Genomic DNA, 19661 nt, shown 5'->3' with positions numbered 1-19661 from the left:
GTTCATGGCTGAAACAACCCTCCCTGGCTGGTAAATGTGTTGAAAACAACCGTGCTTGTGTTTTTGTTTTGTTTTTTCTGATGTCAGCAAAAGATTAAATTAAGTTAAATTAGATTTGAGAAAAAAAGGACACAGCCAGTGCATTTGGAAGAATACGAACCGAAAAAAAAACACATTCCGAAGCAGCCATTCCGTCACTCCCTTCTGTTTCCCACAAATTCCCTTGTGGCGTTGCACAATTGCAAAACCCACTTATTAATCTAATGCTTGACAATGTACGGGAATGTTGAATTAATTCTCCTCAGTATAGAAAATATTTCATAAAATCCAAATTTCACCAAATAAAACAACATCAGCGTTCTTTCGGTGAACTTCAACTATGAAAAATGTGGACAAACCAAACAATTAGCATATTAGCATAGCACATTAGCAAAAAGCAACGTTAGGGACGAGGCGGACGTCTCCGTTTGAATGAATGAACTTTTAGTTTTATATGTCGAGGCATTTTTTTTGTGTGCGTGTGTGCGGTCACGTAATTGCAAAAACCATGACGTTGCGATTCCCGACATCCATCACCGCAAACAAATCAATTCCGGATCAATTCCGTGGTGCTAACTAGCACGCCACGGCGGCTAGCCAGAGAACGATCTCTCGCCATCGCTTCCTCTCTCAGCCCTCCTTTCTTTTCTTCTTTCTTTCTGTCTCCTTGTGCATTTTAGTCGTTTCTACTCATTTATTCATTCTTTTCTGTCCCACTTCTCGGTTTGGCTGTTTTTTTTTTTTGTTTTTTTTTCCATCTCTGAATTGATTTATTTATCAAAATGAATTTAAGACTGTCGCAGACTCAGAGTGCCGTTTTAGTGCAAAAGAGGGAGCAGTCTGAAAGACGAAGGAGGGGAAAAACTGAAATGAGGCGGAATTGATGCGGAACCCGCACATCACTCCACACACACACACACACACACACACACACACACACACACACACACACACACACACACACACACACACACACACACACACACACACACACACACACACACACGATCCGCACCTTGTCAGCCATGATCATGGACGAGCCTCCGTGGATGCCGAGGATGGGGATGAGCGTCTGCGAGGAAATAAAATCCAAAATCTGGGCGATGGCCTCCTGGTCGGTGCCGTCCCCGAACACCACGCCGTGGATCTTGGTGCCGGACATCAGGTCGCACATGTGGTTGATGATGCTCTTGGGGTCTGTCTCGTTGACCAGCAGCGTGACCACGTTGACGTCGATGGGGTCCTCCTTGCTCCACAGCGCCCGGATGTCCCGGTCGGAGATGTAGCGCGTGCGGCCCAGGATCACGGCAATGTTCAGGACCGGCACTTTCTCCGACACGCCGCCGCCGCCGCCGCCGCCGCCGCCACCGCGCTGCTTCTGGGCGCCGGCCGGGTCGGCGATGAGGGTCACCGCCACCAGGAGCGCCAGGGACAGCAGCACGCCGTCACTCCCGGCGCCGGCGGCCCAGCTGCTGCTCCTTCTGCCCCTCCTCTTGCTCCTCTTGCTGCCGAGCGACATTCCACCGAACCACTTCATCCCCTGCGTGAAAAAAAAAACAAATCCAGGTGAGGGAAGAAGGGACGACGGGGAAGACGGACAAGGAAGGATGGCAGAGTGGGAGATAAATTGTTAATGCGGCGCAATTTTAAACCTCTTTCGCGTTAAGGTTATCTTCCTTTTTTTTTTCATTTCACGTCTTCTCAGTAACGCCGGCGAACAGATAAACCTTGAGGGAGTGAGGCGGCATTGAGAGGAAGTTGCGGAGGAGAGGTGAGAGATAAACAAATTCAGTTTGGTCACGACTGCCAGGCAGAGACAGCGAGGCTTTTTTGGAGTTGGCTTTGCTATTGAAAGGCAGGCAGGCGGGCGGGCGGGCGGAGAGGCGCTGTAAGAGTCAATATGAAATGTAAGTTTGATGCACAACTTTTGAAAGAGACGCTATAGAGCCGGAGAGGCCGCTGGATGTGAGACGGTTTTAGGACGTGTGCAGAGGAGGGACAGTGAATATCTACAAAAAATGAAAACATTTGTAGGTATAAAGAGGAGAGAAAACCAAGTTATTTACATGTTATGGAAGAGCGGAAGATTTATGGATGAGATGAAGTCAGTCAGTGTGAGAGAAGATGATGCACGGGACGCAGTGATGCGATGATGTGGGGGGGAGGCGATTGGCCACAGCCACAGCCAATCGCCATCAGGGAGAAACTTAGCAGCTCCTCCAAACCTGAGTGGGCGCTGTTGGTCAGTGACTGAGGGAGTTTGCAGGTAACAGCCAATCAGCAGCGTGCATCTCTTGATGGCCATGACAGCCGGGCTGTTCTGCAGCCGCCCACGAGTTCATCAGTTTCTTTACTGTTAGTTTGTTTTTTCTGTTTTTTTAATGAAATGTAACTACTAATAGACTGAAGGGGGCGCTGAGGCAATGTCCAAGCACGAGCGTGTTTAAACAGCGGTGCAAACATATGGTCTTCACCGGGTACAGCGAAGAAGACGGGTGGGTAGAGCACTTTGGTTTACACATATTTACATGGCTATCTATTCTATTTATTTTCCTATTATTGGCACTGACAGATGTGCTGGTGAACTGTATGCGAGTATGTGGGGAAAAGAAATGTGTAGGAGGGGTAGGAGTTAATAAGCAAATGCTTCTTCCTACTCCTTTTCAAACATGTCATGTTAACAATGTCTATTGGTCTTGACTACAAATCTTTCAAATAAAGCCTTCATTCATTCATTCACTCAAATGACCCTACCCACACACACGCCCCCCCCCCCGACATGCACGGATCATTTTGTGTCCAGAGGTGAGAGACAAATTACATAAAGGCCAATCATCAGCTGTTACCCGAGCGGCACCACGAGCAAGGGAGCGCGGTGACATCATCATCATCATCATCATCATCGCAACGCAAATCACATAGCAGTAAGAGCCGACCCCCCCCCCCCCCCCGCAGGCACTGCACTTAGGCCAGCAGTGCTCAGGAAGCAGAAAAATATGCGTGTGCGTCGGTCATCATATGTGTGACAGACGAGCAGGTGTGCTGAACACTGGAGTGTGAGCTAAGCCATCGAACATATGGTCACATTATGTGCCCATGTGCGCCATCGACGGTTTATAGATTCATCGAAAGGACCTCGCGGTTCCGGGTCAGCGCCGCGCCTGCTGATGCACGACCGATTCAGTGCAGCCGCTGTTACTCCGGAGCAGGGGTTGCAACCACGAGGTGAGTTCGAGGACTTCAAAATATATATATATATGTATATATGTATATGTCTATTTTGCGAGAGCATTGTTACATTCAGACGGGAAAACGGGAGCAAAAATTTCCAGCCATCTTGGAAAACACTTTCACTTCCGGTTGGAATTTAGGTCTGTGTGACAAACAATAAATCAGTGAAAAAGCAGAAGACAGGGCGAGGCCGTTTTCCCGAGCTGGAGGATCAGTGCCCTTTATGACATCACAGGGGGTCAGGCTGTCAGAAACAAAAGCCAAGGACGAAATTTTGTACTTTTTCCACATATTTCAGGAAAACATACGAAAGCTTTCAAAAGCGTTCACAAATCACGAGTGAAATAGAAAAAAAATGCACGCTGCCAATTAATTACTGAAGAAGAGTTGTTTTATGATTTTCCCTTGAGTTAATTAACAACGCATGGAGCCCGGCTTCCGCGGCTGGCAGAATAATCCCACGTTCCCATGAATCACGCTGCTGGAGGTTGGTCCCAGAGGATCAGCCCAAAGCCGGCAATTGACTCCGACGCCCGGAAGGATTCAGTCAAAATCTTAATCAAAAGCCATCGGCCGCGAGGAAAGACGCTCAAAGGCAAACATCCGAGTCGTTCGTGCACACTGGAGCCATTTTCAGACAACATAACGAGGTGTTCGACGCTCGGGAACACTCGGTCTGAAACACGTTCTGCAAAGAGGAACGGGAAAGATTTGGTTTCGACAGCGAGCTTTCACAGTTCCCTTCCAATTCTGTTCTGCGAGGGAGGAAAGGAAGAATACCTCGGCCCCGTCGTCTGCTCGGAAGCAAAATGAAGGTTTTAGATTATTTTTCCCCGGCTGAGGATTTGTCATACCTTATGACCAGGGGGACAAAATTGAAGCTCTGGCAGACGACTGCATTGTGAGCTGAATAATGCATGTTGGCTCCCTGTGTCATTACCTGTTTTGGTTCTTTTTTTTGTTTTGTTTTTTTTGTATTTTTTTTAAAGTCCAGCATTGCTCACACGCTCCCCCTTGTGACCGACCGAGCGCGCAGAAGACCCGACAGTCAACCGGTCCGAAAACGCAGAATGCCAAACGGATCCACCACGTCATTTTGTCTCTTGGTCCAAAATGTGGAGGAGTGCACGAGGCCTTGGCCAGACGCTCTGGCACGTCCGTGTTCCGCCGAAACAGATGTCGGCGTCCTGGGCGGAGCGACGACGCGCCCGCGTTTCCAGACAAACATTTGTCTTGATGAAGGCAAAAGGGGATGCACGCCGTGTTGGCCGTATGTCGCGATGCAAATAAATCGCTCCGGTGACTGGAATCGGTCTTGGGGAAGAGAAGACGGCACAAATGAAAGGAAATTAGAAATAAATTAATGCATGATAAAATGGATTACCCATCGTTTGGCCACCAAATGGATTGTTGAAACGATCTGCGCTGGTCGGTGCAAACCTCAGAATTGCCTTCAACGTGCATCTTTGCAATGTCAAACACCACTTATTTGTTTATCTTCAATCTCATTTCAAGATGGCGTCACAAGCTAAAGTTGTACTCTTGAAAGAAAAAAAATACAAAAAGGAAACAAAAGCACCAGCAAAACGGACAATCTGCACTATATTTCTACGGTGATTCCAGGACACGATACGGCGATGTAATCCACCCCCCACCCCCGCCAGTCCCGGTATTTACAACATCCAACAGCCACGTGCGCAACCTCAAGAGCAAATATGGTGACACTGGGCCGCCTCTCTGGTCTGGCTGAAGAGCCCTCGACTGGGAAGGGCTGGCCCTGCTGGGGGGAATTAAGCCCAAGCCTTCCGGCTGAAGGACCGTCTATGTAATCACACCAGGACCGTGCAGCTGCCGCTATTATCGTTCCATACATTACTTTTCACTGTTAATGCGCGCGCTATTATCAACCCAGGCCCATCAAAGTGTCCAAAGGCTTTCTCCTCAGCGGTTTCCGCCGGCGACTCCGGCCTGATGAAGCCCGCGCGGCCTGAACAATGTGAGCGGAGGGCCTGAATAAAACATGAATCCTTCATAGGCGGCGCACGCCACGCTGCAAAACGCGCGCGGCTGGAGAAATCTGAGGGGATCTCGTCGCATTAGTCACTCCCTGTGATGCCGTGTGCGGCTCCGTTAGCAGCAATTAGATTGTGTGGCGCTAAATAGCGCACTTTGCCACTACAGTGATAAGCCACGATGGAATTTCAGGACTTGCGTGCCGCAAAATTCCCTTTACAATTTTCCTTCTGAAAAAAAAAAAAGTGCATCTAACCTGTCAGGAAACAGTCCAGAAATTTCAAAGGATAATCTTGTACTTCTTTTCAAACGGAGTCCTAGAGTCTAGATTAACGGTGCAGTGCATTGTGTAGACTGCAAGATCTCAAATGTTTGCCCGATAAGTGACAAAAACGCTGTCATCCGTCTTTGTTTTCTCTTATCTATTTCTATCTTTGCGTTAAATGGAAAAGAAAAAAAAAAAAAAAACTTGTTAGCAGTTGCACAAATCTCTCCTCAGGCGTATCTGATCCAGATAACTTACGAATAAAACAACATATTTAACATCAGCTGCTGCCAATCGCGACGCTCAGACGGTACGGAACGATTTGTCGCTAAAGCGTGCACGCATGTCTTTGCATGACTGCAGTGGCAGTAGAAGAAAGCAGCAGAAGAAGGAGGCAAAGTAAAGCCATGTACCGATGTCCAGCTACCCACATGAAGAGCTTCCATCCCTCTCCATTCGCCCCGCTTGCGTCACACGGCGCCGTGGAGGAGAGGAAAACAGACATAAAAGGAGACAAACACGCACAAGCGAAGGCGATGCGGAGAAGAAAAAGTAGTTCATTGCGGAAGAGAGGGGAGGGAGGGGAGGAGATCGAGAGGAAGGGAAGGAGGGAGGGAGGGAGAGAGAGGAGGAGGAAGACGTATAGAGAGACACGGAGAGAGAATCCTCAGCCAAATCGGATTGGGGCAGTTTGTCGTCACAAAAAAAACAAAAAAAAAAAAAGGCAAGCGTTTCTTGGCGCGGCAGCAGGAAACGATGTTTGGCAGGCGCATCCACGCTGCTGGCTGTTGTTCATACGCCGACACGCAAGCGCACGCACGCGAACACGCACCTCACAAACGGATGCGCGCGCGTGACGAGTCCCGACGCGTACGCTCTTTGTAATCACTCGCAAGTCGAAAACGGTAAGAAAAAAATCCTTAAAAGGGGAAAACATTTCAGAAAAAATAATGAAATACGAAGTAGCTCCTCCTCCTCCTCCTCCTCCTCCTCCTCCTCCTCCCGGAAACCCAGACCAGACTGAAATCTCTGCCTCCCAGTGCCACCAGAGCGCTTCCAACAGAGCTCTGCCACCACGAGGCAGTCCCGGTTCCCCAAACGCACACGCACTCGCACTCACGGACGCACACACTCGCACGAGGACAAACTTACTTTCACGCCGCATCAATAATTCAGACGCATTATCTTTACACGATGATCAATATGATTACACTTAGCACCGCCGCCACATTTGTTCCCCCCTCTATCTTCCTTAAATGGCATTAAAATTAGATTAACACAGTGCACACACTCTATTGATATGATTAATTCAGGAGGCCGGGGCAGAGAGAGCGCTTGATACCGCCGATGATGAGTGTATGTTTTACTATGCCACAGTCCACCGAGGGCGCACGTGTGTGCGAGTTTTCATGTGTGTGTATGTGTGTGTGTGTGTGTATAAACAGCTTCTGGTTTGTGGAATACTCGCCTGAATATTGTATGCCGCTTAACCCCCCCCCCCCACTCCTCCCACATGACACCGGCTCCTCCATTACTCCACATTCATTCATCACCCACTTATCAGTTCACTTTTCGCTCCAACTGTCTCTTCTTTATCTTCCGTGCTGCTTTTATGCCTTCGTATCTGCGCTGACTCGGGCCAGATCTGTTCGAGACGATATGCCGCCTCCGCCCCCGTAGCGTCTGAATGAAGGAAGATAATAAGACATCCTTGCGCGCGCAGGGTTCGTCACGCGGCAACGCTTTCTCTCTGGCCCATCGTTAAATCATCCACCGTTGGTCCAGGTACCAGAGAGGCCTGCCCAATGTAATCGGCCAGTCGGCATGAGGTCTTAAATTTCCTTCCTTTTGAGATTTTCAGATCTGCTATTTAATTTGTACAACCTGGACTCCAATGGAGCAGCTGCGCACGATTAATTATTAAAAAAAATAAATTGCACAAGATCCAAAAACTGGAAACTACATCCAAGGTAAATTGCCTAGATTGCTGATTTGTGGTTTGTTTGTAAGTGAAGAGGGAGTCGGGAAGACTGAGAGGGAGGAGCAAACCCTTCGCCCTTTGTGACATCGCAGAGGGTTTGTGCAAACAAAACACATGAGAAAACATTGGCCAAGCCGCTTCTGCATAATCCGGGACCTTCGAACGACAACGTCGACGTTAAGCTCTCGGTTCTGCAACCAAAACTTTCTCATCAGACACCAACTGCGAGGCCCGAAGCGTCTAAAGAACGTCACGACTGCCCTGATAACCTCGCACCACTGCGTTCCCTCGCCCAGGACAGCATCACTCGACGCTCGCTGCCATGCTTCGCGCTGTACTGCCTCCGACTTCTCCCTCTGCCTTTTCCGTCTCAGTGGCTGAAAATGATTGAAATGCACAGAGGTTCTCCTGCCTGATTCAAACGGGGGGAGGTGGGGGGTTGGGGGAAGAGAGGTGGGATCCATGAATTTCAACCCCCAAGCCACCTAAGACAAAACTGCGCTCTCGTCCACTTTGTTTTGCCCCGTCTCTGCACAGCTTGTTGTTGCCCCCCCCAAATAATAACACTGGCCCAAATTTAAAATAACTCAATTCTACAACACCGCACGTTTGCTTTCTCCATATCCACTTTTCTCCCCCCCCCCCCGGCCCTCTCCGCCGTCATCCTCCTGAACTACCGAGTCTCATTCCTCGGGCCCTGTGTCATTCGCTTCTTTTCCATTTGTGAGGGTTTTCTTTCGAAAATTACATTCTGCCATTTGTCGAGATCCATCTCCAGGAAACATAAGAAATTAAATGAATTTGAACGTGCCGCTCAAGTTGGGATCTGTCTGCATGCATCTGCATACAAAGAGAGGACTAGCAGGCACTGGATTCAAACAAGAGGTATTCTTCTTAGCTGCACTTCCTCCAACGCAGTCGAACCCTGATGTGGATCAAGAAGCAAGTCCTGACCCACCTAAAAATGTGGGTCTATGTCCACTTTAACACAACCAAGTGTGTGAAGCAGACGATGACGCAGAGAATTGTGGGTAAACACAGGCTTACCCAAGGTGAAAAAATGCCAAGATACCCCGCAATGACCATTGGAGGAGTGAGGTTTCTTGTTCATAGATTGCCTTGTCTTTTTCAGTATTTCTTCCTGCAGCGCCACCACAGGTGAGGAGGGGAACACATGAAACAAAAAGCTCAGTTTGTCTCAGAGTCTGAGGAAGTGTACCAGCTGAGCCTCGATCTTACCAGGTCCCCCAGTCAGAACGACTTTACTGGATCAAGCCTCGGTCTCGGTCAACTCCTTGATCGTGTGTCCCAACAACCCCCACCTGGAACGCCGTCTCAATTTCCCCGGACAAAACTCCAGCCCAATCAGCGTTCGCTCCAGCCGTTCAACCTGAATCCTCCTCTCTCCCTCTCTCTCTCTCTCCCTCTCTCAGGCTTCGGCCATCTGCTCCGTGTGCCCTGACGTGTGCATGAGCACCCAGGAGAAGCCCAGTGGAAGTAATCATCTGTTACCGCTCAGGCTTCAACATGTAGTCCGTCCGTCCGTCCCTCCGTCCCTGCGTCCGTCCGCTGCAAATACCTCTCCTACAAACACCGGCGAGCGCGCTCAGACCCACAAAGACCGTTGCTGTGCCCTCCCCAAGACGGGCGCGGACACGCAATTTGCTTTCTTGGCATGCCACGGGTTACAAGTTGTGAGATGCCATCATACAAACGGATGAAGAGGTGTGGAGTGGCTGCAGGTTTGGCAGGTTGACTCTTTTGTGTTAGAGCCGCTAGGTGGAATATCTGAGATTCTCACAAAAGGGAGGTGGGAACCGATGAAACAGAGTACGATCCAGACATTATTTAGCCGGGGATTCGGCGGGAAAAAAGGAAAACGCTGGTGCAGTTCAGCATTTGGTCGGCAGCCTAATGGAACAAAAAAAAAAAAAAAAGTGATGTACGCCTCCAAATGAAGAATTCCTCTGCATGGGAACACCTTCGTCTAAGAGGGGGAGCGGAAAAATGCATTTTGTCACGTTCCGTCTCTGCTGCAGAACTCGCTAGATCTCACACAGATTCTTCCCGATGCCTCCACCTCCTCTTTTGCTGCCGCTGCTGCTGCTGCATTGTTAGATTACAATTAACGCAATTGTGATTACAAAGAATAGCCAAGTTTTCTAGAAGGAAAGTAAGCACATACAAAAAGACACACACACACACCTTGCCAACACTATTCCAACTGCACTCAGACCCTACAGTCTACATACATGTGAATCCTTGGGGTTAATGCATTATTTCCTTTTTTTTGCTGTCATGAATTATGGACTGCACAGCCTGCACGGGCTGCAGCTGGCACCTCGCACGCGCGCCAAACACGCGCAGCTTCCCTGTGATAGACGAACTGCGCTTCAACAACGTGACTGGACCCGGAGAACAGCAGAGCGGGTTAGAGGAGATGCAAATTCACTCGGATCCCCCTCTCATTAACTTCAATGGAGGCAACACAATGCAAGTGCGACCCCTACTGGTTGCACGGTTGGCCTGATTTCAGCACTCTGACGAGCCGCTCCGCGCATGAAAAGATTTTTTTTTTTTTTCCAACCCCCCTTCTTCATGTTGGGCTCACTTTCCGTCACGTTGCGGGAGGAGGCTCGGAGACCACGCACGGATTTATTTTTTCTCCTTTTTTATTCTATAATGCACATCTAAGAATCGAGTGCGTGCGTGTGCTCCCGACACCTTCATCAAGGCGAACACGACCGACTGTTGTTGGTCCTGCTGCGAGACGGAGAGCTGGGGCTGGAAGTTGTGCCAAAGCCGCGGCGCGGCCAAAAAAGAACGCAGTGTGTGCGCGCGCGCACCAAAGCGCAGAACGCGCGCGCGTCGTTCACCCGAGTGCGGTAAACTCGCCGTGCTGAACTAAAACAGAGGTGGGGGGTGTGGGGGGGGGGCACGCGGGGCGGCAAGTGAACGTGACAAACTAGGAAAATCAGGGCAACCTTTCTTTCTTTCTTTTTTTTAAGAAAAAAATTAATCCACCCTCGCACGCATACAGTTCTAATGCGCTCGGATGTAATTTGAAGAACGCCGGGGAATTAAGTCTATTTTGTCAGACAGAGAGAGACGCGCTTTGAAGCAGCCTCGCTGCAGCAGCAGCAGCTTTGTGAATTATGACAAAATCACGAGTCTTGACGCAAAAGGCTGGAGGAGAGGATTTTTTTTTTGGTGGCGTGTGTGTGTGTGTGTGTGTGTGTGTGTGTGTGTGTGTGTTGGGGGGCGGAGGGGGGGGGGTTCTAACATCCTCATTCACTGCCTACCTTTAATGCAGTTGCTGGTGTTTTTGTGGTTTGGGGGGGGGGGGAGGAACAGCTGTACACTGTTCTGGGTGCCGCACTTTGGGTTCCAGGAGGAGGTGGAGGGTGGATGTCTGGATGGATGAATGAATGGGTAAGATGATGGATGGATGGATGGATGAGGAGGAGGTGGGGGAGACAAAACCGCCGCAGCCCCCGGTTCAGTTGGGAGATGCGACGGTGGGGGGGGGTTTGGTGGTGGACAAAGAAAGATCTCAAAGTAGTTACTCACAGCGTCTCCCGTCCGCGGAGCTCCGAAGCGGCGGTGCGAAATGACATTGCAACAGTCCCCCCTCTCCGCTGAGAAACCATGCAAGCCTCTCCGAACGCTCGCTCGCTCGCTCGCTCGCGCTGGAGCTGGAACCCCGGTCACACGCGCGCGAAAAGGCGCCCAGTTATTCCCACCGTGTCCGAAACAAACATTAGAGATTAAAAAAAAAGGGGGGGGGGGGGTGCGGGGGGATAAGAAATATAGCTAAAACAAAACAATGAATGAAATCCTCCCCAATAAATAAAATAAAAATCGGTAGCGCGCAGGTGCGACTGAACGATGCAAGAAGAAAAAATAAAATAAATGTCTGTGTAATTTGAAATAGAATCAGCGCCGTTGTAATCCAATCTTCATCGTGTGTGCGCGCGCGCGCCAGCCGCCAGTAGTGCTGCTGCTGCTGCTGCTGCTTCCCCGCTGCAATCCCCGCTGGCCCCGGCGCATTGTGGGGGGGACTCGCAAGCCGCCTCTGCGTGATTAGAGCCCGAGGTATCCCGTTATTCCTGTCCCGGCCGGGAGGAGATCAGCAGCATCAGCGGGTGCAGGAGGAGGAGGAGGTGATCCGGGTGGAGGAGGAGGTGGAGGCACGCACACGCTCATTGACTAGTACAGTTGGTGGTGGTGGTGGCCGAGGTGATGGAGGGGAGGGGAGCTCCAGCAGTCTGCAACCAAAAAAAAAAACCGCGCATGGGACCCGCGCACGCACCCACCCTCCTTCTCGCTCTCTCTCTCTCGTTCTCTCTCTCTCTCTCGTGCACGTGTTCGTGAGTGCATGTGTGATTTCTCGATTCAGTCTATACGCGCGCGCTTCTGCAGAGGCTGAGAGGGGGGCAGCTGGAGAGATAGTTCTCTCTCCGCTGCAGCTCCTCCAGGAAGTAGCCCAGTCCGAGGGGCGCACTGGCCAAAGGCTCCAGCGATTCGGACCCGTATCATTATTATCTGTTTATTTATTTAAATCGCACTCCACTCCGGCCACTGTCGCCATCACGAAAAGGAAGACTCCCTTTGGTCCCTCGTTACACCCAACTCTAAAAGCCGGTTTATCAACAAGCGGAAGGTGCAAATATTCCGCTCTACTTTTGCGCAGCGCGTGACAAATTCAAGCTAACTAGCCAAACAAACACGGCCGGTGATTGAGTGTTTTCTGTAATGCAGTCACCTTTCAGCGGCTCTCTCCGCGGTCTCTGGAAGTTTTGGAGGCACCAGCAGCAGCAGCAGCAGCTTGGCCAGGTGTTGCTCACGTGACGTAATTAGCTCGCTTCCGACGAGCAGGTGACGCAAGTTCCTCTCTCGTTAAAAAAAATAATTATTTGCTCGCGCCTCCCCGTGATTCTGTCGCCCCGCTCTGCCCAAAATGGCATTAGGGAGAATTTATTGATTGATTTTTTTTTTTTTTTTTTTTTTTTTTTAGCTTGCTGTGCCAGTGGGAGGTGGTGGTGGTGCAGGCGAGTCATTACAAAGGCTGTCAAACTCTACTGTAACAGTGACATGAATGAACTCTGCACAAATCAAAGACGCCAACCCCAAACTGATGAATCACAATCTGATCAACTGACTGTTTCTAAAGATGGGCGTAGCTTCTTCTTTCAAAAAGGAGGCCAACGTGGAAGCACCAAAGACCTGCATTCTATTGTTTAAGTTGGTTTTAAAAAAGGCTAAAAAGAAAAAAAAAAAAAAAAAAAAAGACTGGTTTTCAACACAGAAAAGGAACACTGAATCGAAGCCATTAAACACTGGTTGAAAATTTTTGTCAGCCTAAATTGGGGTGACCATATTTTGATGACCAAATAAAAGCCTTGGCACTTTGCCCAGCAATGAGATACTCAAATGATACTCAAACATTACTCAAAGATTTAAATATATTTGAACTATGCCTTATCTGTATAGATAGAAAACAGTGTTTTCCATTATTTTATAACTTTATAAAAAGGAGCAAAATAATAATAATAACAACAACAACAAAAAAAAAAAAACAAGACGCCAAGGTCGAGATGTGAAAACAGGATGTTCCTCGGGGGAAGAGGACTTTTGGTCACCCTTGTCTAAATCGCTTGGTAAAAAAAAAAGAAATTACACCTCAAACCTCCCAATACATAGATTGTTGGCTGAAGGCTGCTTCGTTTGTTTGTTTTTCACTAATTAAATCACATGAGGCTGCTCTGGAGTCTGTTGAAAATTATAATAACATTAACAGACCAGAAACAGTGTTTTTACAATGCAATAAACATTTTTTTTTTATTCTCTGAGAGTTCCCTCTCAGAGAATGAATGGAGAAACCAGGTTCACCTCTGCATAAAGGAGGCTCTAGTGAAAATGCCACATTAAATGTCAAATGCCACCTTTAATCAGGTTCCCAATTTCATGTCTGTCTGTCTGTCTGTCTGTCTGTCCATCTATCTCTTTCTGTCTGTCTGTCTGAACTGTGATGGGAGATGTCATGAATTTTGCCATCGCTCCAAGGTACAAAGTCTCTCTCTCACGAGGACAAAGAGAGTGTTTTGGTGTGTGTGAGAGAGAGAGAGAGAGAGAGAGAGAGAGAGAGAGAGAGGTGCTGAGAGCAGATGAGAGGGAGGGAGGGAGAGGGGATGGTACATGCAGTATTATGGGCTTCACAAATGGATATATAGTTGCAATTCACACCTGACGGAGCAAATAACTGTCAAACGACTGGAGCGAGCTCGGAGAGGGGCAGAGCTCTCGTGCATGTGCGCACACACGCGCTATCCACGGACGCATCTTATAGAAAGCCTCCGCCGCCGTGGGATGTCCAGATACATGTGAGGGGGCGGAGGGGGGGTTAGGTTTCAACCTGGCGAAGAGACCTGTCACCACGCATGAGGCAGTGAAAAAGGCTCCGGCTACACAGGGACGAGCCCCACACGCACACAAATACCATATAGGCGAAAGCTAAAAGAGAAGAGCATGTGATTAAAAAAAAAAAAAAAAGTCACGAAATGCCATTTTGACATTAAAAATGCCATAAGGCCCAGTCAGGTTACAATGAACCCCATTAGGATAGAAGGCAAAAGGCATTCGTCGCGACAGGAAGCATGAGCGGCAGCCGGTGAGGAGGCCGAGCAGCTGTGAGTAGCGAGAACTTTGTGGAGTGACGGAGCTCCAGGCTGGAGGAGATGAGAGAAAGAACACTGGTGATGTTTTAAAGCTCCCATATCTCATCTAGTCGTACATCTCTCTTCTTTCTTACAGGACTCCAGAGGACCTGCCTCACTCATGTGTTTGATGACTGGGAGAAAAATGCTCCAGACCTCCACAACGCAGAATGTTTAACTTTCTGCTTGCAGCCTCCTGCAAAAGAAAAAGAAAAAGAAAAAAAAGAATCAGTTTTAGGTCCCGGCTTGAAACAATGTTGTTGTGCCTTGATTATGATTGATGAGGACAAGGTGACGAAGACAAGGTGGCCCTGGAGGGTGGGGTCCACAATTGGCCGGTCACTTGGTACAGAAGGTATTCCCTATGTGACATCAAATATATGACAAATAAATCGGGACTATTTTAATTTCTGGGGATTTCATTGATAGACTACAAATGCACAATATTACCTAAGCAACATTAGGGAAGCAAATTTTTCATATGCAAACGAGAATCCCATTAAAATTAAATAGTGTTGCAAAAAAAGTACAATGAGAATCAACATTTAACATCATAAAACACAAGGAAAGCCGATCTTTTGCTAGCTCGACACCCTCTGAGTGCAGTAACACTCTCTCTGCTTCCTTTCTGATATCCCACGGTGCTGTCCGCCGGGCAGTGTTTTTTTTTTTTTTTTTTGCCGGCTATCGAGCCACCATCTCAGCTCACTGCAGTCAGACGGTCTACTGTATCCTCTTTCAGCATTGATTTGACACATAAACGCGGATGCAATAGCCTACATTTGACCGGTGACCTGTTTGTCATTTTCAGTTATTTGTCAGGGAAGCTGGAGGCTGTGGAGGCTCTCTTGTTCCTCCAAAGGGTCACTGGGAGTCCGCAACATATCCAGGGTCATTACGCCGTAAACGCAATTTTTCCGTTTTACGGAGCAGTCCGCGTTCTGATTGGCTTGCCTCAGCGTAATTTCTGCTCATTTCATCTATTGAGAATTTCATCACATTGACAGTGGCGGTGAGACTTGTTCGTCCTTCTTAAGAGACGATGCAAATGGCTTTTCTTTTTCACCAGATAACATCTAGAGGGCCGTGAGTCCGATGCTGATCTATGGACGCATCAGCAGGATGAGAGTTTTTGCACAGAGGTAAGATTCAAGTGGTCTGTTTGTTATTCTGAGCCCATTGTACGCGATTCAGGCCTGATTGCCAAACACATATACATATGTATTTGTCTTTGTATGTGTGCATGTGGGTGAAAAGCCCTCATTGTTTTCCCAAGAAACAACACTTGAACGGTGGTTGCACGAACCTTCAGTCTATTGCATTCAAGTGTATTGCTTTGATATTTACGCTCAGTGAATTCCAGCTTTGGCTTCAGTTCAAGGCTTCAGAAAAGTGCAAAAGACAATATTAGATGCACATCACAGTCTTGTGGCTAGCCACAATGGGGACCTCATATCCTGCAGGTCAGGAGGAAAGCACACCCATTTTCATTGTAAAAAGCCTTCAGTGTCATTCTTTGTTTGTCTTTTCAGAAAGAATGCCATCCAGATCCTTACCTCAACCTCCTTTGGCAGCAGGTCTACAACTTTGTCAGCTCCTTCTGTGGCTTTTCAGGTCAACGGTGTTGCACCCGGCCTTCATTAGAACAAAAGGGAAGATGAAAAGTGCAGAAGTCCTTAGACCAACTAAAAAACAGTTTCTATTGATACTTGGGATCAAGTTTCAGAATTCAAATCTTAACAATTCTGTTGTTTTTGTGTTTGACAGTTACAGATACAGAGGATAGATGCCAAAAATTAAAAACAAAAGGACACAGAACCACAACTTTAAATCTATAATCCTGTTGAATTTTACTCTTTTAGAAACAAAGAAAGTATGTTTGAGGATGAGGGATAGCGGGTCATCAATCAGTGAGACAGACGGGGCACCAGGGGGAGCTACACCACCGACACACTCCCAATCAAAGAGGGATGGGCAGAGCAACCACAAGTACTGGACGGACAGACAGACAGACAGACAGACAGACAGGGAAGCGCGTGCTAGCGTATCAATAACTCCCTTACACACACACACACACACACACACACACACACACACACACACACACACACACACAGAAAGAGAGATCAATGGGTTTCCATTACACTTCCTGATCCCTCAACTGAGCTTCATAATTCAGTATTTCCTCAAGTTTTTCAAGCCCAGTATTAATAATAGTTAAAAAAAAATAAGAAAAGAAAATCTATTTCACATTTATCTCTCTTTATCTCATAAGCTACAGGCCATAGTTATCGCAGTTGGTCAAAGGCTTTCCCTGCACACGCGATTCAATGAAAAGCAACAGCAGGAAAAACAACAAACAGACCTGTGAGCAGCTGATGTTGTAGAGGGGAAGGCAGATGAAGCTACCAGTCCAGCCCGACGAGGTCAATGTTTGCGCAGTGGGCGAAGTCGTCCTAGCTGATCAGAGTGTAAGGGTAGCGGGCTTGGGACACACCCCTGAGGTGACCCAGTGCCGAATGACTCCCAAAGAGTGCCGTCTCTTTGGGGTGGGAACTGAGAACTGGTGGCCACAACCTCATCAGGGCCACCAGCCATGCAGGGCTCAACTTTGACGAGAAAAGTTTGAAAATGAAAAAAAAGAGAACGGAAATAAACAACTGAGTTTAATAACAAAAATGGAAAGTGATATCTCACTTGGCAAATCCCCTATATTTTCAGGTTTGAAATGAAGTCAACATGCGCGCAGATTGTTATTCCGTACTTGGGAGATAACATCTCCTGAAATGGACTTGGAGGAAAAAAAACAACAAATAATCAGATCCAGCTCCTCATTAGGAATCTCATTGTAATGCAGCCACCGGAGTGGAACAACATCTTATTTTGTGTTCCGCTCGGCGGTACAAGATGTCAGGTGTTCAGCATCCACCCGCAGCTCTCCGACGTCTCCCAGCCTTTCCTGCACAAGGCACCGTCAAGCCTCATTAGCTACCAATACGGAAATATGTATAGATATATACGCGATGGGATCAAAATGATTCCGCTTGAGCGAGTGCCATGACATCATCGCTGTTACTCCACCACCGGTTGCACGTGAAACCGCAAGTCCTGACCTTTTCCTCGGCATCCCAGCGCCGTTCATTCTCCGACCTCAGAGCGCGGACCCTCCATCAGACGTTGTTCCCCATGGATGAACAAATTAATGAAGGTCGCTGTATGCGGCTGTTCCGGCCGTGTCTTTTCCTTAATCGTGTTGAATTTAGTAAAGCCGCAGTTGTGTGATTTGTTAAATGAAGGTTGTCGGTTTAATTTCAGTCTGATTGTCTTCACGTTGAGCAGGCGTTCTCTTCCATTGGACACGTTCCCCACAGTTAACCAACATGGAAAAAAGTTTTAGTTATAATAATAATAATAATAATATTAATATTAATAATAATAATAATAATAATAATAATAATAATAGGCATTTTAAACTTGGCTGAAATGACTTAGAGAATCACATTCAAACAAATGAACATTGCAAAAAACTAAGATAATTTCGAGATTTCATTTAAAAAAAATCAGTTTTTTTTTTATTTTACTGACACAACAACAAGATTTTTTTTTTTTTTTGGTTGGTTTTATAAAAGAGAAATCCTTACGATGTGCAGCCACACACACAGTAGAGTACATGGTCTCCACATTCCTGCAGAGCAGCATTGTTTTGAGCAGGAGGCCCAGGCACTGAGAATACTTGACACTAAAGCACAACAAATATTCCACGCATGCACACAAGTGAGACACTGAGACAAATTCATGTCTTCTCCTCTGACTGAGGCTAGTTAGAGAGGACCAGCCCTCGTCTCTCAGCCCTCTGTTTCACATTTTACTTTGTAGCTGGAACCAGGATTGATGTTTCTCACTTCTCACTCTGTTCAGATTTGATAGCTCCTGGAGGTGAGAACTACCTGAAGGTGAGGTACATTTGAGCAAGACGAGTCCTTAGAATACAGATGAGCGCTTATGCAGAAAGTCACATCCGAGGTGTTTTCGGCCTGTCAATGAATTCAAGTTCCTGCCGTGCTCTCACGGGTTTCTGCATCAGACTCTCGGTCAATTATGATGGCCAAAAGTGGAGATGCACTTCATTGCACCTTAAGACTAAACATCTATTCCGATACCACAATTCTGTTGTACATACATGATATATGACAATGGGGCTGCTTTATCTCTTTACCTTTTAAAAAAAATACTTCCCTTCGTGATGTCACAAGGGGAAGGTCCAAAGCTTCAGAACACCTGCACCAACAGGCAAAGCTGACCAAGCAGCTTTTCCACTTTGCCCTCATCCAAGCAAGCAACATTTTTAAAGAGCGCCGCGACCAGATGTCGGCCGAGTAGCGAAACGCGGATATCCAATTAAAGGCTGAAAGAGGACGTTTGATGGCGCCCATAAAGATGGGAAACCTGGCCGGGGCTGACAGCTAGTCGGTTAGCCGTTGACTGACTTCTTTGAAGAGCAGATAAGTGAGGCGACATATGGGGACGGGCGGGAGACGATCGGCGAGGCTGCCCATTTGAAACAGCATTTCAGAGGGAGCCGGCGCCAAAAAGGGAGATGTTGCTGCGACGGCGGTCTGTTGGGGGAGGGAGAAAAAAAAGGAGTCAGCCTTTGAACGGCTAATTCGAATGGAGGAGGCGCAGACCTGCAGCGGCCGGCGGCCCCGTTAGCACATCAAACGGCGGCGCCGCCTAGAGCCGACAGACAGGCCCGGGCTGATTGTGTTACAAATGGGCAATAAATTCTAATTGGATTTGCAGCCGTAAACACATTAATCAGACAAAAGCTTTTATAACTATTGGCATTTTAAAGGGAAAAGCCATTAGCAGGCACGGTGGCTCGTGTCATGGTAGGGGGGGAGGGGCGGGAGTCCTGCCGTTTTGTTTTCGTTTTTCTTTCTTTTCATTCTTTTCCGCGAATTTGTCGTCTTGACCTTTGCTGCTCGCGGGAGCGTATTACAAGTGACACCGCTGAACCAATAAACGCGCACGCACACACGCGCTCGCGGAGGTTAAGGTCACCGTCATGTATCGAGTGTCGAGGTGCGGAAGTGAAAAAAAACGCGCCGTGGTCATTGATTCGTATCCATTATCAGTCAAGAACGAGGCCCCGCCTCCTTATTTTGTTGCTGGTTCAAATTCAGTTCAGTTCTTGACTTTGAGATCAGAGCAAGTTTCGGATAGACTTTCTGTGAATCCCATGATTTAAAAAAACAAACAAAAAAACTTTCAATACGCCTGAACAATCTGGAAGCAGCCACATCATCAGGAGCCTGCTGGGGTGGGACGTGTCTATTTGCTGGAATTCCCTTGAGAACCTGTATAAACAATGCTCCCACAAGCATTTTAATATTATTCTGACATCAGAGGTGCACTG

At 47.8% G+C, this 19661-nt stretch overlaps 1 protein-coding gene across 2 annotated transcripts in view; it reads right to left on the bottom strand.

Moving 5' to 3' along the window:
* The window catches only part of grin2aa (glutamate receptor, ionotropic, N-methyl D-aspartate 2A, a), a 129716-nt gene extending 117302 nt beyond the window's left edge, over positions 1–12414 (bottom strand). The window contains exons 1-2 of one of the 2 annotated variants that reach the window (XM_076023870.1): positions 12295–12414; positions 1055–1579 (exon numbers count right to left, since the gene is read on the bottom strand). In XM_076023870.1, coding sequence (XP_075879985.1) covers positions 1055–1576 — 522 coding nt within the window. In that variant the 5' untranslated portion in view covers positions 1577–1579; positions 12295–12414. Of the gene's footprint in view, positions 1–1054; positions 1580–11099; positions 11212–12294 lie in introns of those variants that run through there. The other variant, XM_076023869.1, reaches the window with a different exon arrangement.
* Positions 12415–19661: the final 7247 nt, after the last annotated feature.

The sequence above is a fragment of the Nelusetta ayraudi genome, unplaced genomic scaffold, assembly GCF_046127955.1.
Source record: "Nelusetta ayraudi isolate G7.1 ecotype Tasmania unplaced genomic scaffold, CSIRO-AGI_Nayr_v1 ptg000016l, whole genome shotgun sequence".
In the NCBI taxonomy this organism is placed as follows: Eukaryota; Metazoa; Chordata; class Actinopteri; order Tetraodontiformes; family Monacanthidae; genus Nelusetta; species Nelusetta ayraudi.
Note: the sequence above shows the minus strand (reverse complement) of the source record. Positions and strands in the feature narration are given on the sequence as shown.